Genomic DNA, 27,275 nt, shown 5'->3' on the forward strand with positions numbered 1-27,275 from the left:
ACCACAGAACTCTGCATTACTACGTGACTACTGCATTATTAATAAGTAAAACGAACTGAATGTAAAACAATTACCTTTATTTAGATACCAAAAAACACTTATAGAATATACATTCAAAGCCAACACCACTACAAACTAATAAATCAACCAGACTTCAGCGCAAAACTTTCAACCCAAGCTTTCATTGGTAATCCAAGCATGCCCCCATGTATATAGATGGGGCTGTTGTGGAACAGGTTGAGGGCTTCAAGTTCCTCGGAGTCCACATCACTAAGGAACTATCATGCTCCACACACATCAACACAGCCGTGAAGAGGGCTGACAACGCCTCTTCCTCCTCAGGAGGCTGAAAAGATTTGGCATGGCATAGGCTCTCAGATCCTCAAAAACGTCTACAGCTGCACCATTGAGAATATCTTGACGGGGTGCATCACCGCTTGGTTTGGCAACTGTTTGGCATCCGACCACAAAGCGCTACAGAGGGTAGTGTGTACGGACCAGCACATCACTGGGGCCGAGCTCCCTGCCATCCAGGACCTCTATACCAGGCGGTGTCAGAGGAAGACCCTAACAAATGTCAAAGACTCCAGCCACCCAAATCATAGACTGTTCTCTCTGCTACCGCACGGCAAGTGGTACCGATGCACCAAGTCTGGAACCAACAGGACCCTGAACAGCTTCTACCCCCAAGCTATAAGACCTCTAAATAGTTAGTTAAACAGTTAACCAATAGCTACCCGGAATATCTGCATTGATTCTTTTTGCACTAATCTCTTTTGACTCACCCCATACACTGCTGTTAGTTACTGTTTGTTATGTATCCTGTTGCCTAGTCACTATATCCCTACCTGTATGTACATATCTACCTCAATTACTTCGTACCCCTGCACATTGACTCGGTACTGGTAACCCGTGTATATAGCCAAGCTTTAATTACTTGTCTATTTATTCCTTGTGTTATTGTTTTTATACTTTTTGGTTCAATTCTTTTCTACTATGTATATATTGTTTCACTGCATTGTTGGGAAGGGCCCGTAAGTAAGCAGTTCACTGTTAGTCTACACCTGTTGTTTACGAAGCGTGTGAAAAATACCATTTGATTTGGGAATCATCATCATAACCATCATAGAAAACAATATTACACTATTCTGACTCAATGTATTTTCTGAAGATTAAAGAGGTAAGCGATGGCGTGGTATGTTCACTGTTAATTCACCTCTAAATTGCAGCCATCGCATTCATAAAAGCACAGAGCCAAGTCAATGCCATGCAAGTATCTTCCCACTACATGTCTCTCTCTGTGTGTGTTCTCAGTGGTCAATTTCATTGTTCTCCCTTCAACACTGAGTTCCATCTTGGTCTTTGTATTGATTGATCACTGACCTTCGTAGTCCTGTGTGCATTTGATGGTTTTTGTAAAAAATATTTAAAAAATGACACTGCTTGTTCTCATCCAGATTTTGCAAGAGCAAGTTTGCTGTTCTACCTCATTTGAAGAATGAGTGATCCAGTCCAGTTTATAATCCAGGAATGTGGCCAGTGACCTAGCCTGTTATGCCAATGCTATCTAGCCAGTCCTGGCAGAGCCAAGATGGGCTTAGGATGCGCTGAGTTCTGCGGTGTTGCAGATGGAGGCCAGGGTGTTGAACCTGGGGCCCAGGTAGAGGAGCATGTCCTGGTCGAAGAGGGTCTCAGGGATGGAAATAGCATCCAGCTGGAGGTCTGTCTCTAGGTCCCCCTCTTCAGCGTAGGGGTGCGGGGCATAGTCCCCCAGCTCCTCTCCTTGAACTTGCAGGGTGTACATCCTCTGGAGAAGGTGGAGAGATGGATGGAAGGAGGGCAGGAGGGAGGGAGAGATTGAAGTGAATGGAGGAGAGTTGTGGTCACAATAAGGTTAATCGACAAAGAAGAAAACAGTTCAACTCGTACATAAAAAAAAAATAATCACAATTAGAAAGTTTTTTTTTTTTTTCATTGATTACAGCCATGACTGTTTGTGACTGTTGCACATTGTTACCTGATTCAGTTGGGTCATCAAGTGCCCGGATTTGTCGAGAAAATTATCTTCTTCCCATGAGGAGTATCTTGTTCTTGTCTTCATTGATCTGCTCACCATTGACCCCTGAGTGATGAGAAACACAATATCACTACACACAGAACTCACACACACGTACAAACAACACAATGCAACATTAGTCAAAATGAAAGTCTCCGAAAAAATTGCTTTACACATAAGGTTAATTGAAATATTCGATTTTGAAATACCTGTTCATAATAACCGTTGGAGCGTAATTTTGTGGGCGCACTCTGAAACAAGATGTTAAATGTTGCTGTAACACAGTGCCACTGAGAATTGAATGGACAGGGCAAAATGTATAAAGGTAGTAGATTTATTTTGATTGCTATAGCCTACCTTGCGCAGGGTGGTTCCTCGTTGAAACTCTCCCTGTTGTTGCTCTTGGTAGGAGGAGGAATACTTGGAATATCCTGAACGTACCTGTGCTCGCATACTGGCTGACTTCTGTACAGCCTGGGAAAATATATAATATTGACTTGTCATGGTTAAACAGTTTTCCATTTGTCAAATATGCCCAGTATGAACCAAAATAATGGATTGATTGAACATTGCAGGTTTCCTAACCGACATCCTCTCGATGGGTTGAAAAGCAGCTTTCGTTTCCACCTGGCTGTACACTTGGAGTATGGTAGCCGTAGGCACCTGGGGTCAAAAACAGCATATCGTATCATTTCCAGAGAAGAACACGTGATTGTAGTGATAGTAATGTTGTCTGTGGTTACCTTGCAATCAGTTCCTGGGATCTCAATGTTCGATTTGAGCAGATGTTCTCCAGAGATTTCATTGAGAGGGATCAGCTTCAAATCTCTCTTAGAAGTCACCAGGAGAGACAACAGTAGAAAACCTAGGAGAGACACACATTTTGATTAGATACAAATCTTCATTCATACTAACCTGTGCTGTTTTAAATGTATTTAGTGGGGGCCAATTTGCCAAATAAACACTAGGTGGCAATGTAGGCCAGTTTGTCTTTTCCACCAAACACAAGACTCAAAAGACTATATACCTAGTAGTAGCAACATGGCAGCAATGACAATCCCTACAGCACTCTCTCCAATCTTAGATCCAGTGGCCCTGCGCATGCGGCAGCTGGCCACCCTGGAGCAGTCACACACGGTGACGGACAGGTTGTGGAGGGCACCCTGACCCTGCAGGTCAAACACCTTCAGGAGCAGCTCGTGGTGACCTGCGTACACTGTGTTCTCCTTCACCAGGTTCACTGTGTAGCCTGGAGGGATGTGTAGTGAGAAAGAGAGATAGCAATAGCATTAGTTTAGCTAGTTGAGAACTGCATGAAGTATAGGCCTATAGTATTGAGAGACTTATGCCACATTAACATGCTAGTCGGAAATAGAAAACTCTGACATTTCTGACTTGCTAACTCGTTGTAGAAAGATGATTCCGAGTGTCCCACTTGGGTAGTATCAGAATCAACCAATAGGAAGCTCTATGCAAATAACTTACATTGATTTGAACTCTGAGGTTACGAGGATGTGAATGTGGCATGAGGCCTTCTTGTGCAAAAGCTACAGTTGAAGTTGGAAGTTTACATACACTTAGGTTGGAGGCATTAAAACTCATTTTTCAACCACTCTTCAAATTTCTTGTTAACAAACTATAGTTTTGGCAAGTTGGTTAGGACGTCTACTTTAGGCATTTTTACAACAATTATTTACAGACAGATTATTTCACTTATTTCACTGTATCACAATTCCAGTGGGTTAGAGGTTTACACACACTAAGTTGACTGTGCGTTAAAACAGCTTGGAAAATTCCAGAAAATTATGTTATGGCTTTAGACGCTTCTGAGGCTAATTGACATCATTTGAGTAAATTGAAGCTGTACCTGTAGATGTATTTCAAGAACTACCTTCAAACTCAGTGCCTCTTTGCTTGATATCATGGGAGAATCCAAATAAATCAGCCAAGACCTCAGAAAACAAATGGTAGACCTCCACAAGTCTGGTTCATCCTTGTGAGCAATTTCCAAACGCCTGAAGGTACCACGTTCATTGGTACAAACAATAGAACGCAAGTATAAACACCATGGGACAACGCAGCCATCATACCCCTTGAAGCTTGAAGGAGACCCGTTCTGTCTCCTAGAGATGAACGTGCTTTGGTGTGAAAAGTGCAAATCAATCTCAGAACAACAGCAAAGGACCTTCTGAAGATCTGGAGGAAATGGGTACAAAAGTATTTATATCCACAGTAAAACGAGTCCTACATCGACATAACCTGAAAGGCCGCTCAGCAAGGAAGAAGCCAGTGCTCCAAAACAAGACTAAGCCAGACTACGATTTGCAACTACACATGGGGACAAAGATCGTACTTTTTGGAGAAATGCCATCTTTGTTAGGCTTGCAAGCCGAAGAACACAATACAGGAGGGACTGGTGCACTTCACAAAATAGATGGCATCAAGAGGAGGGAAAATTATGTGGATATATTGAAGCAACATCTCAAGAGATCAGTCAGGAAGTTAAAGCTTGGTTGCAAATGGATCTTCCAAATGGACAATGACCCCAAGCATACTTCCAAAGTTGTGACAAAATGGCTTAAAGACAACAAAGTCAAGGTATTAGAGTGGCCATCACAAAGCTCTGACCTCAATCCTATAGAAAATGTGTTGGCAGAGCAAGGAGGCCTACAAACCTGACTCCGTCAGGAGGAATGGGCCAAAATTCACCCAACATATTGCGAGAAGCTTGTGGAAGGCTACCCAAAATGTTTGACCCAAATTAAACAATTTAAATGCAATGCTACCAAATACTAATTGAGTGTATGTAAACTTCTGACCCCCTGGGAATGTGAAAGAAAGAAATAAAAGCTGAAAAAAATAATTCTCTGTACTATTATTCTGACATTTCAAATAAAAAATCAAATCAAATTTTATTTGTCACATACACATGGTTAGCAGATGTTAATGCGAGTGTAGTGAAATGCTTGTGCTTCTAGTTCCAACAATGCAGTAATAACCAACAAGTAATCTAACCTATCAATTTCACAACCTTCTACACACAAGTGTAAAGAGATGAAGAATATGTACATAAAAATATATGAATGAGTGATGGTACAGAACGGCATAGGCAAGATGCAGTAGATGGTATAGAGTACAGTATATACATATGAGATGAGTAGGGTATGTAAACATTATATTAAGTGGCATTGTTTAAAGTGACTAGTGATACATTTTTATGTACATTTTTCCATTATTAAAGTGGCTGGAGTTGAGTCAGTATGTTGGCAGCAGCCACTCAATGTTAGTTTAACAATCTGATGGCCTTGAGATAGAAGCTATTTTTCAGTCTCTCGGTCCTTGCTTTGATGCACATGTACTGACCTCGCTTTCTGGATGATAGCGGGGTGAACAGGCAGTGGCTCGGGTAGTTGTTGTCCTTGATGATCTTTATGACCTTCCTGTGACATTGGGAGGTGTAGTTGTCCTGGAGGGCAGGTAGTTTCCCCCCGGTGATGCGTTGTGCAGACCTCACTACCCTCTGGAGAGCCTTACGGTTGTGGGCGGAGCAGTTGCCGTACCAGGCGGTGATACGCTCCTGCGCCTTTTTCACCACGCGTGTGGGTGGACCAATTCAGTTTGTCCGTGATGTGTACGCTGAGTAACTTAAAACTTACTACCCTCTCCACTACTGTCCTCAGCTGTTTCCTGAAGTCCACGATCATCTCCTTTGTTTTGTTGACGTTGAGTGTGAGGTTATTTTCCTGACACCACATTCCGAGGGCCCTCACCTCGTCCCTGTAGGCCGTCTCGTCGTTGTTGGTAATCAAGCCTACCACTGTAGTGTCGTCTGCAAACTTGATGATTGAGTTGGAGGCGTGTATGGCCAAGCAGTCGTGGGTGAACAGGGAGTACAGGAGAGGGCTCAGAACGCACCCTTGTGGGGCCCCAGTGTTGAGGATCAGTGGGGTGGAGATGTTGTTAGCTACCCTCACCACCTGGGGGCGGCACGTCAGGAGGTCCAGTACCCAGTTGCACAGGGCGGGATCGAGACCCAGGGTCTCGAGCTTGATGACGAGACTGGAGGTTACTATGGTGTTAAATGCTGAGCTGTAGTCGATGAACAGCATTCTCACATAGGTATTCCTCTTGTCCAGATGGGTTAGGGCAGTGTGCAGTGTGGTTGCGATTGCGTCGTCTGTGGACCTATTGGGGTGGTAAGCAAATTGGAGTCGGTCTAGAGTGTCAGGTAGGATGGAGGTGATATGGTCCTTGACTAGCCTCTCAAAGCACTTCATGATGACGGGAGTGAGCGCTACGGGGGCGGTAGTCGTTTACCTCAGTTACCTTAGCTTTCTTGGGAACAGGAACAATGGTGGCCCTCTTGAAGCATGTGGGAACAGCAGACTGGGATAAGGATTGATTGAATATGTCCGTAAACACACCAGCCAGCTGGTCTGCGCATGCTCTGAGGACGCGGCTGGGGATGCTGTCTGGGCCTGCAGCCTTGTGAGGGTTAACACGTTTAAATGTTTTACTCACATCGGCTTCAGTGAAGGAGAGTCCACAGGTTTGGGTAGCGGGCCGTGTCAGTGGCACTGTATTGTCCTGAAAGCGAGCAAAGAAGTTGTTTATTCTGTCTGGGAGCAAGACATCCTGGTCCGCGACAGGGCTGGTTTTCTTTTTGTAATCCGTGATTGACTGTAGACCCTGCCACATACCTCGTGTCTGAGCAGTTGAATTGCGACTCTACTTTGTCTCTATACTGACGCTTAGCTTGTTTGATTGCCTTGCGGAGGGAATAGCTACACTGTTTGTATTCGGTCATGTTTCTGGTCACCTTGCCCTGGTTAAATGTAATGTAATGTTAAAAGTAGTGGTTCGCGCTTTCAGTTTCGCACAGTTCAGTGCTGCCATCAATCCACGGTTTCTTGTTTCTGAATGTTTTAATAGTTGCTGTGGTTACGACATCGCCGATGCACTTGCTAATAAACTCGCTCACCGAATCAGCATATTCGTCAATGTTGTTCTTTGACGCAATGCAGAACATATCCCAATCCACGTGATAGAAGCAATCTTGAAGCGTGGAATCAGATTGGTCGGACCAGCGTTGAACAGACCTGAGCGCGGGAGCTTCCTGTTTTAGCCTCTGTCTATAGGCTGGGAGCAACAAAATGGAGTCGTGGTCAGCTTTTCCAAAAGGAGGGCGGGGGAGGGTGTTATATGCGCCGCGGAAGTTAGAATAACAATAATCCAGGGTGTTACCAGCCCTGGTTGCACAATCGATATGCTGATAAAATTTAGGGAGTCTTGTTTTCAGATTAGCCTTGTTAAAATCCCCAGCTACAATGAATGCAGCCTCAGGATATGTGGTTTCCAGTTTACATAGTGTCAAATAAAGTTAGATCAGGGCCGTCGATGTGTCTGCTTGGGGGGGAATATATGTGGATGTGATTATAATCAAAGAGAATTCTCTTGGTAGATAATGCGGTCGACATTTGATTGGGAGGAATTCTAAGTCAGGCGAACAGAAGGACTTTGAGTTCCTGTATGTTGTTATGATCACACCACGTCTCGTTAATCATAAGGCATACCAGAAAGATGCTTGTTTCTGTCGGCGCGATGCGTGAAGAAACCAGATGGCTGTACCGACTCCGATAGCGTGTCTCGAGTGAGCCATGTTTCCGTGAAGCAAAGAACGTTACAGTCTCTTATGTCTCTCTGGAATGCTACCCTTGCTCGGATTTCATCAACCTTGTTGTCAAGAGACTGGACATTGGCGAGTAGTATGCTCGGGAGCGGTGCGCGATGTGCCCGTCTCCCGAGCCTGACCAGAAGACTGCTTCATCGGCCCCTTTTACGGCGGTGTTGTTTTGGTTCGCCGGCTGGGATCCGATACATTGTCCTGGGTGGTGGGCAAAACACAGGATCCGCTTTGGGAAAGTCGTATTCCTGGTCGTAATGATGGTGAGTTGTTCTTATATCCAGTAGTGCCTCCCGACTGTATGTAATAAAACCTAAGATTACCTGGGGTACTAAATGTAAGAAATAACATAAATACTGCAGTTTCCCAGGAACGCGAAACGAGGCAGCCATCTCTGTCGGCGCCGGAAGTTAGTTTCACATTCTTAAAACAAAGTGGTGATCCGAACTGACCTAAGACAGGGAATTTTTACTAGGATTAAATGTCAGGAATTGTTAAAAACCTTTTAAATGTATTTGGCTAAGGTATATGTAAACTTTCGACTTCAACTGTAGGTATGCAGAGAGTAAAAGAGCCCATATGGAATAACGTATTATGAATGAGAGGTCAGATAGAGTGTACGAGACATTTATGAGGAGGAAAACCACACCGTTGTCGGGGTCAATCCTCCACTTGCCCTTGACATCGTCCCCTTGGAGCTGGAAGTAGAAGGGTCCGCTGTAGGGTTCTTCATCCAGGTCGTAGGCTGTGATGTTGACCTCGGTGTGCTCATCTGAAAGACACATGTCCATGGTGGCCATCTCAAGCTCCGGAAGGTTGTCATTCTGGTCCTTTAGGTGGATGTTGAGCGTTCCAGTTCCGGTCATGGGAGGCTGGCCTGTCAATCAGAGAAACTCTCAACTGACACATGCTGGTGGCACCGTGGATGATATACCGATACAGTGTTATTTGACTGATTTTGGTATAATTTACTGTATTGGAATAGTATTTTTTTTTATAGTTCTTACCATCATCAATAGCAAACACTGTCACTTGATAGAGATTGTCCTTCACATAAGGTGACTCTCGGTCTAAGATCTTAGTTGTGGTTATTTTGCCGGTCTTTGTGTCTACTGCCACACAGTCACAAGGGTCCTTTCCTTTCACGTACCTACAATACATGGTTTGGGCATGTAAGATGTGTTTTCGACTACAGGTCTAGCAAAAGGTTGGCTTGGTTGGCCTGATTGGCTTCAAGAGTGTGCATCATCACAACATATGATCTAGGTATGACACTTTTAGTAGAAGTTTTATAAAAATCAAGAATGATCTGTGGTTTGAGGTCAAATTAATTATAGTAATAATTTGGTAATGAACTGTAAAAAAAACAATGTCATGGAGAACTGGCCGAGATTTCCAGTCTAGCTTGATAAACCAGTAGGAGGTGCTGCAGAACTGTACAGTAGGAGATAGAACAGAAGACCCCACTGAAGGGTGGGTTAAATGCATCCCCAGTCTTACTTGAAGGTGTTGGCATGGTTCCTGTCCAGATCGATGGCAGTGAACGTCTCCAGGTACCAGCCAACCTCCACATTCTCCTCCACCGTCACATTTCTGATGGCGGGGGTGAAGATGGGTGGGTCGTTGATGTCCTCAACCGTGACCGTCACCTGGCGGGTGGACAGCAGGGGCCGTTCACCTGTCAAAGATACCCCCCCTGTGGTGACCACATCCCACAGGCCCATAGCAGGACGACCTTTGACCTTACAAGAGAAGTAGGGCGCCTCGTTCTCTACACTGACTGACAGGTTCCTCTGAGAGCCATCCTCGTAGTCCAGAGGCTACCAGGAGACAGAGGGAGAATGTGGTTTACGGAAGGATGATTTAGTGTTTCGTCAAACAAATGGATACAGGGATATGATTATTGCAACCACATCTATGAGCACAGTTCATCAGATACTACTCCAACTAATACTACAGGTCTGCTATTAGTTTGATTGCAACAACAACAACAACAACAGAAATATGATTAATAGAACCACAACTTTAAAAATGTAAATTGCAGAAAATCTGAAATTCTCACATGACATACATTATCTTATTTAGGAGGCATTAACTTATTTGAAAGGGAACAGACCTTTTCAACAAACAAGACTCCTTCGTTGGTGTCTGGATCAGTGGTGATTCTGAAGTTCTGATCCTTGTCTCCGTGGATAGTGTATTTGGCCTTCCAGGCTACAGTACCTTTGGTATCTTGGTCTGAAACCTGGAGCCGAAGAATTGGTACATCACCTCTGTCTCTCTCCTTGATGCTTCCTGCACCCTGAAATAATATAATATCCCAGGAGGATGGTACATTATAAGAGGGATATAGTTATGGTTCCGGAGAATCATTCATATATTTGAACAAATACCTCCACCACATCTTGTGATAAAGTGAAGAGGATATAATCATGTTGCCCACCGTTTGCCCAGTGAAGACAGGCAGATGGTTGTTTCCATCCTCTATATTGATGATGTTTGTACATGTGCTGGAGAGCTGAACCGCCTCTCCACGATCTTTAGCCTCCACCAGGATGGTGTATTTCTTTGATTTCTGAAGTGGAAGATTATAACAATCACACTATAGTTGAAATTTAATGAATTAAAGATTATAGACATAAATAGAGGCACCTCTTACCTCATGCTCCAGACACCCTTTGAATTTGATGATTCCAGTCGGACCACTTTGCTCAAGGAAGAACTCCAGGTTGTCTGGGGGCGTAGGGGTGATGGAGACAATCTTCAGGTCAAAGGTGCCATTGTTTGTGTTGCTTTGATCTTTATCTGTTGCAACTACAGCTGTCATGAAATCTCCTGATATGAGAGGAAACAGAGAGTCATGGTTTCAGGCTCCAATTCAACCAATCATAGATAAAGGACAACCACATTGCAGGTTCACTCAAAATACTTACTCTGTGTGTTTCGCAGCAAAATCCGTTGGTCAATGTCTGCAATTTGTGTCGATTTTAAAGTAACTGTCCGTTGAAAATCTCACTTTTAAAAGTGTATGTTACCTGTTAGCTCACACCCAAATTGTGTTGTTGACTCAGCCTATACTCATATGTGTGGCCAAATAATAAATTGGAGAATGAAACACTTAAAAAAATAAACATCTAAAAACAGACTGCTTCAAAAATGCTTGCTATTTCCTCATAGAGGTTGATGTCATCCTCCAGATGAGGATTAGCTGGCCAATCTGTGGTCTACTCCATTTGATATTTTTAATGACCAGTATACGCCCACACCATTTTGTTGTTGGGGTACGTCCACACCATTCCAACACAGAACAGTTGCGTTTTAACATACTTAAAAAAAATGAAAACTATTTCACTCATATTGTAAATAATTATAGTTCATATTTCAAAGAAGAACTGGAAACACTTAACAGTTACATTAACAATACATCCTAAACATTCTGAGGGAACTCACAGTGTGGTTTTCTTTTATCCGCAATAAATAAAATGAAGGCAGCGAGAATAAAAGAAAAAAGAAAGAAAGAAAGAAAGAAAGACACAAACAAATATAATATTTTACCCTGTGAAGTAGACTCTTTCAGGTTGACGGTGTAAGTGTTCCTCTGGAAAACTGGGGGGTTGTCATTGATGTCTAGAATCTCCACCTCCACTCCCAGCCGGGTGTCCAATGCATTATTGGATGTATCTCGGGCCTCAAATGTCAGCTGTAGTCCCATGTGATAAGGAAGATGTGAATCAATCCACCAGTCATTCAACCAACCAACCAATCAATACATCAACCAATCAAGCAAACTATCGAGCTATTAAGCAATACATTTAATAAGAACTAAACCAAACTAAAATAACACAACGCAATACCCATACAGAAAAAAATACCTTTCAATATACACTGCTCCAAAAAATAAAGGGAACACTTATCAACATAATGTAACTCCAAGTCAATCACACTTCTGTGAAATCAAACTGTCCACTTAGGAAGCAACACTGATTGACAATAAATTTCACATGCTGTTGTGCAAATGGAATAGACAACAGGTGGAAAGGTGAGCATGGAGGCGCTACCAGGAGACAGCCCAGTACATCAGGAGACGTGGAGGAGGAATTAGGAGGGCAACAACCCAGCAGCAGGACCGCTACCTCCGCCTTTGTGCAAGGAGGAGCAGGAGGAGCACTGCCAGAACCCTGCAAAATGACCTCCAGCAGGCCACAAATGTGCATGTGTCTGCTCAAACGGTCATAAACAGACTCCATGAGGGTGGTATGAGGGCCCGACGTTCACAGGTGGGGGTTGTGCTTACAGACCAACACCGTGCAGGACGTTTGGCATTAGCCAGAGAACACCAAGATTGGCAAATTCGCCACTGGCGCCCTGGCCACTGGCGCCACTGGCGCCCTGTGCTCTTCACAGCAGAAAGCTGGTTCACACTGAGCACATGTGACAGACGTGACAGTCTGGAGACGCCGTGGAGAACGTTCTGCTGCCTGCGACATCCTCCAGCATGGTGTGGGGTGGCATTTCTTTGGGGGGCCGCACAGCCCTCAATGTGCTCGCCAGAGGTAGCCTGACTGCCATTAGGTACCGAGATGACATCCTCAGACCCCTTGTGAGACCATATGCTGGTGCGGTTGCCCCTGGGTTCCTCCTAATGCAAGACAATGCTAGACCTCATGTGGCTGGAGTGTGTCAGCAGTTCCTGCAAGAGGAAGGCATTGATGCTATGGACTGGCCCGCCCGTTCCCCAGACCTGAATCCAATTGAGCACATCTGGGACATCATGTCTCGCTCCATCCACCAACGCCACGTTGCACCACAGACTGTCCAGGAGTTGGCAGATGCTTTAGTCCAGGTCTGGGAGGAGATCCCTCAGGCGACCATCCGCCACCTCATCAGGAGCATGTCCAGGCGTTGTAGGGAGGTCATACAGCCACGTGGAGGCCACACACACTACTGAGCCTAATTTTGACTTGTTTTAAGGACATCAAAGTTGGATCAGCCTGTAGTGTGGTTTTTCACTTTCATTTTGAGTGTGACTCCAAATCCAGACCTCCATGGGTTGATAAATTTGATTACCATTGATATTTTTTGTGTGATTTTGTTGTCAGCACATTCAACTATGTAAAGAAAAAAGTATTTAATAAGAATATTTCATTCATTCAGATCTAGGATGTGTTATTTTAGTGTTCCCTTTATTTTTTGAGCAGTGTGTTTAATGTCATGTAAAATGTAGTTCCAATACATGTAGATACATTTGGGCCATAAGCAAAAAACAAATGCTCATCCAGCAGCGGCACTCCTATTGGCAGGAGACTTTAATGCAGGCAAATTTAAATCCGTTTTACCTCATTTCTACCAGCAAGTCACATGTACAACCAGAGGAAAACAAACTCTAGACCACCTTTTCTCCACATATAGAGACGCATACAAAACTCTCCCTCACTCTCCATTTGGCAAATCTGACCATAATTCTATCCTCCTGATTCCTGCTTAAAAGCTAAAACTAAAGCAGGAAGTACCAGTGACTCACTCAATGTAGAAGAGGTCATATGACACGGGTGCTACGCTACAGGACTAATTTTGCTAGCACAGACTGGAATATGTTCTGGGATTCATCCAATGGCATTGGGGAGTATACCACCTCAGTCACCGGCTTCATCATTAAGTGCATTGACGACGTCATCCCCACAGTGACCGTACGTACATATCCCAACCAGAAGCCATAGATTACAGGCAAAATTCGCACTGAGCTAAAGGCTAGAGCTGCCGCTTTCAAGGAGCTAGACACTAATCCGGACGCTTATAAGAAATCCCGATATGCCCTCAGACAAACCATCAAACAGGCAAAGCATCAATACAGGACTAAGATTGAATCCTACTACACTGGAACTGACCATTGTCGGAGGTGACAGGGCTTGAAAACTAGTACAAAGGGAAACCCAGTCACAAGATGGCCAGTAACGCGAGCCTACTAGACGAGCTAAATGCCTTTGTTGCTCACTTTGAGGCAAGCATCACTGACGCACGCATTAGAGCACCAGCTGTTTCGGACAACTGTGCGATCATGCTCTCTGATGTGAGCAAGACCTTTAAACAGTTCAACATTCACAAAGCCGTGCGGCCAGACGGATTTCCAGGACATGTACTCAAAGCATGCGTGATCAACTGGCAAGTGTCTTCAATGACATTTTCAACCTCTCCCTGACCAAGTCTGTAATACCTACATGTTTCAAACAGACCACCATAGTCCCTGTGCCCAAGTTAGGGAAGGTAACCTGGCTAAATGATTACCGCCCCATAGCACTCACGTCGGTAGCCATGAAGTGCTTTGAAAGGCTGGTCATGGCTCACATCACACCACCATGCCGGAAACCCTAGACCCATTCCAATTTGCATACTGCCTCAACAGATCCACAGATGATGCAATCTCAATCACACTCCACACATCCCATTTCCCTACTGGACAAAAGGAACACCTATGTGAGAATGCTTTTCATTGACTACAGCTCAGCATTCAACACCATAGTGCCAACAAAGCTCATCACTAAGCTAAGGAACTAAACACCTCCCTCTGCAACTGCATGCTGGACTTTCTGACAGGCCGCCACCAGGTGGTAAGTGTAGGCAGCAACATATCTGCCACACTGATCGTCAACACCTGGGCCCCTCAGGGGTGCGTGCTTAGTCCCCTCCTCTACTCCCTGTTCACCCACAGCTGCATGGCCAAGCACGACTTCTACACCATCATTAGGTTTGCTGACGACACAAAAGTGGTAGGCCTTCACCGACAATGATGAGACAGCCTATAGGGAGGAGGTCAGAGACCTGGCAGTGTGGTGCCAGGACAACAACCTCTCCCTCAATGTGAGCAAGACAAAGGAGCTGATCGTGGACTGAAGGAAAAGGAGGGCTGAACAGGCCCCCATTAACATCGACGGGGCTGTAGTGGAGCGGGTCAAGAGTTTCAAGTTCCTTGGTGTCCAAGTCACCAACGAACTATCATGGTCCAAAGACAGTTGTGAAGAGGTAACGACAACACATTTTCCCCCTCAGGAGACTGAAAAGATTTGTCATGGGTCCCCAGGAACTACAGAGGGTTGTGTGTACGGCCCAGTACATCCCTGGGGCCAAGCTTCCTGCCATTCAGGACCTATATACAAGGTGGTGTCAGAGGAAGGCCCAAAGAATATTATGTTATTTGTCACATGCTTTGTAAACAACAGGTGTATACTAACGGTGAAATGCTTACTTATGTGCCATTGCCAACAATGCAGAGAGATATAATATTGAAAAATAATAGAAAAGTAAAACATGGAATAATAAATGTAATGATAAATATACAATGAGTAACGATAAGAGACATTTATGCGTGATCCGAAATTGTGGTCGGACGTTCCGTATGGAGGGTGTGGCGCAATTAAGGAGCCTCCGGAAGCATGCATAGGCTAAGTTTAGCTGCGTACTGCATCACCATGTAGCTCACACTTTTTTTTTACAATGCGGAAAGCTCCGACCAGTTTCGCATTGACATGATTGGTTGACGGTAGGTGGGGGCAGGAGGTCCTATGTAACACAAACTAATTTCCTTGACAACATCTTTCACAACAGCGCTGCGCTGCTCCGTGGACTGCAAGAAGTATGAATGCAGACGTCGAATTGGCCATGCAGCACCTTTAACTCGGCTATATACACGGGGTACCAGTGCCAAGTCATTGTGCAGGGGTACGAGGTCATAAGCTAGATACCGTTGAAGTCGGAAGTTTACATACACTTAGGTTGGAGTCATTAAAACTCGCTTTTCAACCCCTCCACACATTTCTTGTTAACAAACTACAGTTTTGGCAAGTCAGTTAGGACTTCTACTTTGACACAAGTAATTTTTCCAACAATGGTTTACAGACAGATAATTTCACTTATAATTCACTGTATTGCAATTCCAGTGGGTCAGAAGTTTACATACACTAAGTTGACTCTGCCTTTAAACAGCTTGAACAATTCCAGAAAATTCCAGAAAAAACTTCTGAGGCTAATTGACATCATTTGAGTAAATTGGAGCTGTACCTGTGGATGTATTTCAAGGCCAACCTTCAAACTCAGTGCCTCTTTGCTTGACATCATGGGAAAATCAAAAGAAATCAGCCAAGACCTCATATAAAAATGGTAGACCACCCCAAGTCTGGTTCATCTTTGGGATGATCTTTGGTGCAAAAAGTGCAAATCAATCCCTGAACAACAGCAAAGGACCTTGTGAAGATCTGGAGGAAACAGGTACAAAAGTATCTATATCCACAGTAAAACGAGTCCTACATTGACATAACCTGAAAGGCCGCTCAGGAAGGAAGATGCCACTGCTCCAAAACCGCCATAAAAAAGCCAGACTATGGTTTGCAACTGCACATGGGGACAAAGATCCTACTGTCTGGAGAAATGTAACAAAAAATAAAAAAGGAGGATGCTTGCAAGCCGAAGAACATCATCCCAACCGTGAAGCACGGGGGTGGCAGCATGTTGTGGGAGTGCTTTGAGGGACTGGTACACTTCACAAAATAGATGGCATCATTGAGGAATGCAACTTGTGTGGATATATTGAAGCAACATCTCAAGACATCAGTCAGGAAGTTAAAGCTTGGTCGCAAATGGGTCTTCCAAATGGACAATGACCCCAAACATACTTCCAAAGTTGTGGCAAAATGGCTTAAGGACAACAAAGTCAAGGTATTGGAGTGGCCATCACAAATCCCTGACCTAAATCCCATAGAAAATGTGTGGGCAGAACTGAAAAGGCGTGTGCTAGCAAGGAGGCCTACAAACCTGACTCAGTTACACCAGCTCTGTCAGGAGGTATGGGCCCAAATTCACCCAACTTATTGTGGGAAGCTTGTGGAAGGCTACCCAAAATGTTTGACCCAAGTTAAACAATTTAAAGGCAATGCTACCAAATACTAATTGAGTGTATGTAAACTTCTGACCCCCTGGGAATGTGATGAAAGTAATAGAAGCTGAAATAAATAATTATCTTTACTATTATTCTGACATTTCACATTCTTAAAACAAAGTGGTGATCCTAACTTTTACTAAGATTAAATGTCAGGAATTGTGAGAGTTTAAATGTATTTGGCTAAGGTGTATGTAAAATGTAAAATTCCGACTTCAACTGTATGTACCTATAACTAGGAATAATGTGACAGATTTTAAACACCAACATCAGCATATACAGTGGGGCAAAAAAGTATTTAGTCAGCCACCAATTGTGCAAATTCTCCCACTTAAAACGATGAGAGAGGTCTGTAATTTTCATCATAGGTACACTTCAACTATGACAGATAAAATGAGAAGAAAAATCCAGAAAATCACATTGTAGTTTTTTTAATGAATTTATTTGCAAATTATGGTGGAAAATAAGTTTTTGGTCACCTACAAGCAAGATTTCTGGCTCTCACAAACCTGCAACTTCTTCTTTAAGAGGCTCCTCTGTCCTCCACTCGTTACCTGTATTAATGGCACCTGTTTGAACTTGTTATCAGTATAAAAGACACTTGTCCACAACCTCAAACAGTCACACTCCAAACTCCACTATGGCCAAGACCAAAGAGCTGTCAAAGGACACCAGAAACAAAATTGTAGACCTGCACCAGGCTGGGAAGACTGAATCTGCAATAGGTAAGCAGCTTGGTTTGAAGAAATCAACTGTGGGAGCAATTATTAGGACACGGAAGACATGGAAGACATACAAGACCACTGATAATCTCCCTCGATCTGGTGCTCCACGCAAGATCTCACCCCGTGGGGTCAAAATGATCACAAGAACGATGAGCAAAAATCCCAGAACCACACGGGGGGACCTAGTGAATGACCTGCAGAGAGCTGGGACCAAAGTAACAAAGCCTACCACCAGTAACGCACTACGCCGCTAGGGACTCAAATCCTGCAGTGCCAGCTGTGTCCCCCTGCTTAAGCCAGTACATGTTCAGGCCCGTCTGAAGTTTGCTAGAGAGCATTTGGATGATCTATAAGAAGATTGGGAGAATGTCATATGGTCAGATGAAACCAAAATATAACTTTTTGGTAAAAAGTCAACTTGTCGTGTTTGGAGGACAAATAATGCTGAGTTGCATCCAAAGAACACCATACCTACTGTGAAGCATGGGGGTGGAAACATCATGCTTTGGGGATGTTTCTCTGCAAAGGGACCAGGACGACTGATCCATGTAAAGGAAAGAATGAATGGAGCCATGTATAGTGAGATTTTGAGTGAAAACCTCCTTCCATCAGCAAGGGCATTGAAGATGAAACGTGGCTGGGTCGTTCAGCATGACAATGATCCCAAACACACCGCCCGGGCAACGAAGGAGTGGCTTCGTAAGAAGCATTTCAAGGTCCTGGAGTGGCCTAGCCAACCCCACAGAAAATCTTTGGAGGGAGTTGAAAGTCCGTGTTGCCCAGCAACAGCCCCAAAACATCACTGCTCCAGAGGAGATCTGCATGGAGGAATGGGCCAAAATGCCAGCAACAGTGTGTGAAAACCTTGTGAAGACATACAGAAAATGTTTGACTTCTGTCATTGCCAACAAAGGGTACATAACAAAGTATTGAGATAAACTTTTGTTATTGACCAAATACTTATTTTCCACCATAATTTGCAAATAAATTCATAAAAAATCCTACAATGTGATTTTCTGGATTTTTTTCTTCTCATTTTGTCTGACATAGGTTTAGGGTTAGGGTTAGTGTACATTTGTGAAAATTACAGGCATCTCTCATCTTTTTAAGTGGGAGAACTTGCACAATTGGTGGCTGACTAAATCATTTTTGCCCCACTGTATGATGAGTCAAAAAAGTGTAAAAAGGGTCAATACAGCTATTTGATTAAATGTTTAACTAACTATTTAGCATCGTTATGGCTTGGGGGTAGAAGCTTTTCAGGGTCCTTTTGGTTTCAGACTTGGTGCATCGGTACCACTTGCCATGCGGTAACAAAGAGAACATGTGGCGTGGGTGGCTGGAGTCTTTGACAATTTTTAGGACCTTCCTCTGACACTGCCTGGGTTAGAGCTCCTGGATGGCAGGGAACTCGGCCCCAGTGATCTACTGGGACGTAAACACTACCCTATGTAGTCCCTTGTGGTCGGATGCCAAGCAGTTCCCATACCAAGCGGTGATGTAGCCGGTCATGATGCGCTCAATGAAGCAGCTGTAGAAATGTTCGAGGATCTGAGGGCCCAAGCCAAATCTTTCAGCCTGCTGAGCGGGACGAGGCGTTGTCGTGTCCTCTTCAAGACTGTGTTGGCGTGTGTAGACCATGATAGATCCTTAGTGATGTGGACACCGAGGACCCGCTCCACTACAGCCTGTCGATGCTTGCCCCCATTTCAGTTTCCTGAAGTCTACGATCAGCTCCTTTGTCTTACTGAAGTTGAGGTGGAGGTTGTTGTCCTGGCACCACACTGCCAGGTCTTTGACCTCCTCCGTATAAGCTGTCTCAATGTCATCTGTGTTATCAGCCTTTGTGTCGTCGGCAAACTATTGGGGTCTTGCATGGCCACGCAATAGTGGGAGAACAGGAGGGGACTAAGCGCAAACCCATGAGGGGCCCCTGTGTTGAAGTTCAGCATGGGGGATGGATTGTTGCCTAGCCTCGCCACCTGGGGGTGGCCCGTCAGGAAGTCCAGGATCCAGTTGTAGAGGGAGGTGTTTAGTCCCAGGGTCCTGAGCTTAGTGATAAGCTTGGATGGCACTATGATTTTGAAAGCTGAGATGTAGTCAATGAACATCAATCTCAGATAGGTAGATGTTCCTCTAGGTGGAAAATAACAACCACGTGTCATGATTAGACAGTGAAAAAGACACCAATTTCTTTAAGAATTTATTTAAACAGTTAAAGAAAATTTACCAACATTTCTGAAAATAGATATATAATGTTTTGCAATGGTGTAAATTACTTGAATAAAACTATTTTAAAGTAATAATATAATAATAATAATAATATATGCCATTTAGCGGACGCTTTTATCCAAAGCGACTTACAGTCATGTGTGCATACATTCTACGTATGGGTGGTCCCGGGAATCGAACCCACTACCCTGGCGTTACAAGCGCCAATGCTCTACCAACTGAGCTACAGAAGGACCACAGTACTAATTAGTACACAAGTACTAATTAAGTAGTTTTCTGGGGTATCTGTACTTTACTTTACTATGAGATATATACAGTATGTTTTTGTTTTACTTCACTACATTCCTAAAGAAAATGAATGTACTTTTTCCCTGACAGCCAAAAGTACTCATCACATTTTGACAGGAAAATGGTCCCATTCACACACTTATCAAGAGAACATCCCTGGTCATCCCTACTGCGTCTGATCTGGCAGACTCATTAAACATAATTGCTTCGTTTGTAAATGTCTGAGTGTGGGAGTGTGCCCCTGGCTATCCGAAAAGAAAAAAAGAAAAGAAATTGTGCCATCTGTCTTGCTTAATATAAGGAATTTAAAATTATTTATACTTTTGTTTTTGATACTTAAGTACATTTAGGCAATTCCATTTACTTTTGATACTTAAGTATATTTAAAACCACGTAGTATTTTACTGGGTGTCTTTCACTTTTACTTGAGTCATTTTCTATTAATTAAGGTATCTGTACTTTTACTCTATTATGACAATTGAATACCTTTTCCACAGCTGGTGTTTTGGAATTCAACTCTTCAAGTGTCTCTCTTCAGTTGAATGAAGTAATGAGAGATTGGGCACTGTTTTTCTATATTTTGTATTTACATTTTTATCGATTGAAACAAAAACTGTACACCGTACAACATTCCACAATATGTCAAAGTATAGGTCTTGAAATTAATATTTGTTATACAGTGAATGGTTAGCGGTGTTATGGTGTGGTGTGTTCGTAACCAAGTGTGAAAAAAAACCACTTGAATGGCCCTCCAACTGGTATTTACTAGTTAACTCGTCCATGAATCCCCTTGTGATGGGGAATGGAAGCTTGATGTATGCAACAGGGTGGGACGATTGAATGCAAAATTCCGTTGTTAAAACATTCCTAGCCTGTCTATCTATGGGTTACAGGTTTGACTTGTTATGTTCGACCCGCTCAGTTTTTCACGACAAAAGCAGCAGAAAATGGCCAAACAGAGTAGAACCAGCTCCCCTGCTTTTACGAGGATCAGTGTAGTGGAGGTGTTCAACACCTGGGGGAGGCCCGTCAGGCAGTCCAGGACCCAGTTGCACGGGGAGGGGTTCAGACCTAGGGCCGCGAGCTTAATGATGAGCTTGGAGGGTAATTGTGGTGTTGAAGGCTGAGCTATAGTCAATGAACAGCATTCTTACATAGGTATTTCTCTTGTCCAGATGGGATAGGGCAGTGTGCAATGCGATAGGGATTGCATCTATTGGGGCCGTATGCAAATTAAAGTGGGTCTAGGTTGTCAGGGAAGGTAGAGGCGATAAGATCCTTAACTAGCCTCTCAAAGCACTTCGTAATGACAGAAGTGAGTGCTGTGGGGCATAGTCATTTAGTTCAGTGACCTTTGCTTTCTCGGGTGCTTTCAGGAACAATGGTGGACATCTTGAAGCAAGTGGGGACAGCAGACTCTGAGGACGCGGCTAGGAATGCTGTCTGGGCCGGCAGCCTTGCGAGGGTTAAAACACCACGAGTAGTTAATCATTAAACATACTGTCTTTTTACTTCCAGGACAGTTCTTTATTCCTGTCTGCGCGATGTACTGAGAACCTAGCTGGCTGTATGGACGGGGACAGTATATCCTGAGAGAGCCATGATTCTATGAGTATGTTTACAGTCCCTATTCTCTCTGTGCAAACTGGAAACCACATGTACTGAGGCCGCATTTTTTGTAGCTAAGGGATTTAACAAAGCAAATTTGAGGAAAACTCTACCGAAGTTGTATCAACACATTGACACATTTGACTCTTGCGCAAAAACACTAAAGCACTGTTACTCCCCTTCTGAGATGGCTACAAGGCCCTCCCCTGCGCTCCCTTCAGCAAATCAGATCACGATCACGACTACATTTTTTCTCCTCCCTTCCTATAGACAGAACCTCAAACAGGAATTACCGGTACTAGGTCCTTCTGTAGCACAGTTGGTAGAGCATGGCGCTTGTAACGCCAGGGTAGTGGGTTCGATTCCCGGGACCACCCATACGTAGAATGTATGCACACATGACTGTAAGTCGCTTTGGATAAAAGCGTCTGCTAAATGGCATATATTATTATATGATTTGTAATTCGTAATATATCAGACAAAATGGGTGAGCGTCTGCTAAATGGCATATATTATTATTTTATTATTATTATATTATTATTATAATTATTATTATTATTTATTATTATTATTATTATTATTATTATTATTATTATTATTATTATTATATTATATTATTATTATTATTATTATTATTATTATTATTATTATTACTAAGGTCGATTCAACATTGGGCTGACCTATCGGAATCCATGCTTCAAGATTGTTTTGATAGCGCAGACTGGGCAATGTGGCGGCAGGTAGCCTAGTGGTTAGAGCGTTGGACTAGTAATCAAAAGGTTTCAAGATCGAATCCCCGAGCTGACAAGGTACAAATCTGTTGTTCTTCCCCTGAACAAGGCAGTTAACCCACTCTTCTTAGGCCGTCATTGAAAATAAAGAATTTGTTCTTAATTAACTGACCTACCTAGTTAAATAAAGGTCAAATAAAAAATGATGGATAGCCTCTGAGAAAAAACAATGTATACACAAGGTGCAAATGTGTAATATCATGCTGTTTAATCAGCTTCTCCATGTGCACAAAATTTGAGAGAAATACGCTTTTTGTGCATATGAAACATTTCTGGGATTTTCTATTGCAGCTCATGAAACATGGGATTAACACCTTACATGTTGCGTTTATATTCTGTTCAGTGTAATTAAAATTGATAGAATTAGAATTGTTTCAAATCAATTATTTGGCCAATTGTAAATGTCATTAAAAATATATATTTTAATTGTCTTTTTTTTAATGGTTAATGAGTTCCATTCACCCACCTTAAGTTTCTGGTGAAGCTCGTAGTCTAGTTCTCCATGAACTAAGATATCTCCGGTGTCTGTATTGATGGACAGTTTTCCTCTGGGATCCAGATCAACCCCTTGACCATGTAGATGGAAACCCACACGGAACGCCTTCTCAATATGAACCTGAAACAAAACATACATTCAGTGCATGAATTTGTGTGTGTGTGTGTTTGCGTATGCGTGCATGTGCACGCATGGGTGTGCATGTGCACCCGTGTCCGTCCGTCCGCCTACTTGTTCGACCATGTGTGTGTGTGTTTGTATCAATGCACATGTGATTACATAGAAAAAGGAGGCATTTCCCTCTCGACAAAAGAGTGTGGGATCTTTACTTACTTTCCCCAGTACATAAGGATAAGGTCCGGGCCTCGCCTCTTCTATCTTAAAAGAGTCTACAATCCAGATTCTCTTCTGCCGATGCAGTAACTCTTCAGAGGACACACTGACAATCCCCAGACACTACAGAGCAAACCAGACAAGAACAGATGCATTGGTTAAAAAAATGTATTTCCCTGAAAGGTGAGCCTGTCTCTATTGTGAGTAGGGGCTCAATATGGTACGGTTAAAGTGTACATAAGAATGAATGGGACTGAAAGCCATGGGAACATAAAGACATTTAGCTGAGCTCATCTCACCACCATCTCATTCTCTATATATACATTTGTATAAACTACTGTTCAAAAGTTTAGCGTCACTTAGAAATGTCCTTGTTTTTGAACGAAGAAAGAGTACATATTTTTGTCCATTAAAATAACATCAAATTGATCAGAAACACACTGTAGACATTGTTAATGTTGTAAATGATCGTTGTAACTTGAAACGGCTGATTGCTAATGGATTATCTACGTAGGCGTACAGAGGCCCATTATCTGTAACCATCACTCATGTGTTCCAATGGCACGCTGTGTTAGTTTAGAATTTTAAGAGGCTAATTGATCATTAGAAAACACTTTTGTAATTATGTCAGCACAGATGAAAACTGTTGTGCTGGTTACAGAAGGAATAAAACTGGTCTTTAGATTTGTGGGTTCGATTACAGGCTCAAAATGGCCAGAAACAAATAACTTTCTTTTGAATCTCGTCAGTCTAACGCCGTGTACCACTCCCTTCACAGAACAGCGCAAACTGGCTCTAACCAGAATAGAAAGAGGAGTGGGAGGCCCCGGTGCACAACTGAGAAAGAGGACAAGTGCATTAGAGTGTCTAGTTTGAGAAACAGATGCCTCACAAGTCGTTAGGCCATAATGACCAAATCAAATCAAATCAAATCAAATTTTATTTGTCACATACACATGGTTAGCAGATGTTAATGCGAGTGTAGCGAAATGCTTGTGCTTCTAGTTCCGACAATGCAGTGATAACCAACAAGTAATCTAACTAACAATTCCAAAACTACTGTCTTATACACAGTGTAAGGGGATAAAGAATATGTACATAAGGATATATGAATGAGTGATGGTACAGGGCAGCATACAGTAGATGGTATCGAGTACAGTATATACATATGAGATGAGTATGTAGACAAAGTAAACAAAGTGGCATAGTTAAAGTGGCTAGTGATACATGTATTACATAAGGACCATCATTATATTCGGAGGAAAAAGGGGGAGGCTTGCAAGCAGAAGAACTCCATCCCATCCGTGAAGCAAGGGGTTGGCAGCAACATGTTGTGGGGGTGCTTTGCTGCAGGAGGGACTGGTGCACTTCACAAAATAGATGGCAACATGAGGAATGCAAATTGTGTGGATATATTGAAGCAACATCTCAAGACATCAGTCAGGAAGTTAACGCTTGGTCGCAAATGGGTCTTCCAAATGGACAATGACACCAAACATACTTCCAAAGTTGTGGCAAAATGGCACAACATATTCAAGGTATTGGAGTGGCCGTCACAAATCTCAATCCCATAGAAAATGTGTGGGCAGAACTGAAAAGGCGTGTGCTAGCAAGGAGGCCTACAAACCTGACTCAGTTACACCAGCTCTGTCAGGAGGAATGGGCCAAAATTCACCCAACTTATTGTGGGAAGCTTGTGGAAGGCTACCCGAAATGTTTGATCCAAGTTAAACAATTTAAAGGCAATGCTACCAAATACTAATTGAGTGTATGTAAACTTCTTACCCCCTGGGAATGTGATGAAAGAAATAGAGGCTGAAATAAACCATTCTCTCTACTATTATTCTGACATTTCATATTCTTAAAATAAAGTGGTGATCCTAACTGACCGAAGAGAGTGAATTTTTACTAGGATTAAATGTCAGGAATTGTGAAATACTGAGTTTAAATATATTTGGCTAAGGTGTATGTAAACTTCTGACTTAACCTGTAGGTATTTATAGGATTACACATTTTCAATGGATAAGCCAACAGATGTATTAAAGGTTATGAATTTAGTTTTTTTGAACACTCAAGACCAGTTTGCGACCATAAACGGAGGCTTGTGGTGACTGAAAAGCAGTCTGGAGCTCTTCAACAGCCTGAACCAGAGAAGGAGCACATGAATGTAAGACTGTATATTGGTTACTAAACACTGCTAAAAAAAAAATTCACACTTCCAGATTTCGCCCACCTTCCAGACCCAAAGATCTAAAGCACTATATCTTCAACACAAAATGCTTAAACTCTGGTTACTTAATCAGTATGATACATTTGATTTAAATATGCTATTCCAATCCTAGTCTGAATGAACACAGAAAGTCCCATCCCAAACTATATCCAAGTAAATGGTTGAGCATGATAAACCACTGTGACCCTCTCCAATGACCCTCTATTCAGCAGATTATTGATTTCCAACATGAAACCTTACCAGTGTGATGAGCAGACAGGTACTTCTAGTCCCCATATTGTATCCAGATGTGTGAGCTGATATGGTACTCCGATGCCACGGAGTGTTGGCTTGTCCCTAAATACAGTACAGACACAGTCCACCTGAGGTGAAAACACAGCTGAAGAGACTTGTGCTGGCTTCGGCTACAGTATTTATGGGCGGGAGGGCAAGAGTAGGCTGAAATGGGTGATGTCATACACAGCTGAGCAATTCAAAAAACCTGCAGTAGGTGGGTGCAAGCTGAAACATGGTTTTAGGCAGAAAGATGTGTGTAATAAGAATTTTAGTGGGTGCATATAATTGTCCTATTTCACAAATGTTAATGTGTGCTATACAGTACGCATGTGTGAAATGGAAATGTGTTTTTTTGGTATATCCCAACTGAGACAACCTCAGAGAGTAGGGTCATGGCCAGCCATTATCAACATCAACCCTGCAGCACTTAGGGCTAAGGCCTTGGTCAAGGGCACATCAACAGTGTTTTTATCTTGTCGGCTCAGGGATTCGTACTAGTGACCTTTCGGATACTGGCCCCGACGCTCTAACAGCTAGACTACCTGCCGTGTGTCTGTATTTGTGTTTGTATTTGCATTTATTATGGATCCCCATTAGCTGCTGCCAAGGCAGCAGTTAATCTTCCTGGGGTCAAGCTAAATGAAGGCAGTTATACAATTTTAAAACCATTACAATACATTCACAACAGATTTCACAACACATTAAGTGTGTGCCCTCAGGACACCACTCTACTACCACAGACAGCACTAGTCAAAAGTTTGGACACACCTACTCATTCCAGGGTTTTTCTTTATTTGACTATTTTCTACATAATAGTGAAGAAATCAAAACGATGAAATAACACATATGGAATCATGTAGTTAACCAGAAAACAAATCAACATTTATTTTATATTTGAGATTCTTCAATGTAGCCACCCTTTGCCTTGATGAGAGCTGGCTACATAAAATAATCTCAAATATGAAATAAATGTTGATTTGTTTTCGGGCTAACTTCATGATTAACTGCAAAATTTGAGATTTTTGTTTCAAACCGCCCTGTCTTTGTAAGAAGCAGAGTAGGTCTCCGCATGTGTGGTTCCCACCGTGAAGCATGGAGTGATGGTGTAGGGATGCTTTGCTGGTGACACTGTCTGTGATTTATTTAGAATTCAAGGCACACTTAACCAGCATGGTTACCACAGCATTCTGCAGCGATACGCCATCCCATCTGGTTTGCATTTAGTGGGACTATCGTTTGTTTATCAACAGGACAATGATCCAACACACCTCCAGGCTGTGTAAGAGCTATTTGACCAATAAGGAGAGTGATGGAGTGCTGCATCAGATGACCTGGACTCCACAATCACCCAACCTCAACCCAGTTGAGATGGTTTGGGATGAGTTGAACCACAAAGTGAAGGAAAAGCAGCCAACAAGTACTCAACATATGTGAGAACTCCTTCAAGACTGTTGGAAAATGTGAAGCTGGTTGAGAGAATGTCAAGAAACCCGCCTCACCAATTTATATTTATAAAAAAGTATTATTTACCTCAAATCTATAATCCTCCAAGAAGCTAGCCAGAAACTAGCCAGAAGCTAGCCAGGAGCTAGCCAGAAGCTAGCCCAGAAGCTAATCCAGAAGCTAATCAG

At 43.0% G+C, this 27,275-nt stretch overlaps 1 protein-coding gene across 1 annotated transcript; it reads right to left on the minus strand.

Annotated features, from left to right (window-relative positions):
- Nucleotides 1–56: 56 nt before the first annotated feature.
- Nucleotides 57–25,765, minus strand: LOC118361388 (cadherin-13). Its single transcript, XM_035741275.2, has 17 exons — nt 25,609–25,765; nt 23,139–23,261; nt 22,776–22,925; nt 11,295–11,439; nt 10,399–10,574; nt 10,183–10,314; nt 9,856–10,041; nt 9,240–9,559; nt 8,747–8,889; nt 8,389–8,616; nt 3,084–3,305; nt 2,800–2,921; nt 2,642–2,719; nt 2,414–2,530; nt 2,266–2,307; nt 2,018–2,122; nt 57–1,807 (listed from the first exon to the last, which is right to left on the minus strand). Exons 1-17 carry the CDS (start codon nt 25,642–25,644, stop codon nt 1,598–1,600), a joined length of 2,535 nt encoding a protein of 844 aa, XP_035597168.1. The 5' UTR covers nt 25,645–25,765; the 3' UTR covers nt 57–1,597.
- Nucleotides 25,766–27,275: the final 1,510 nt, after the last annotated feature.

Source organism: Oncorhynchus keta, chromosome 28 (assembly GCF_023373465.1).
Source record: "Oncorhynchus keta strain PuntledgeMale-10-30-2019 chromosome 28, Oket_V2, whole genome shotgun sequence".
In the NCBI taxonomy this organism is placed as follows: domain Eukaryota; kingdom Metazoa; phylum Chordata; class Actinopteri; order Salmoniformes; family Salmonidae; genus Oncorhynchus; species Oncorhynchus keta.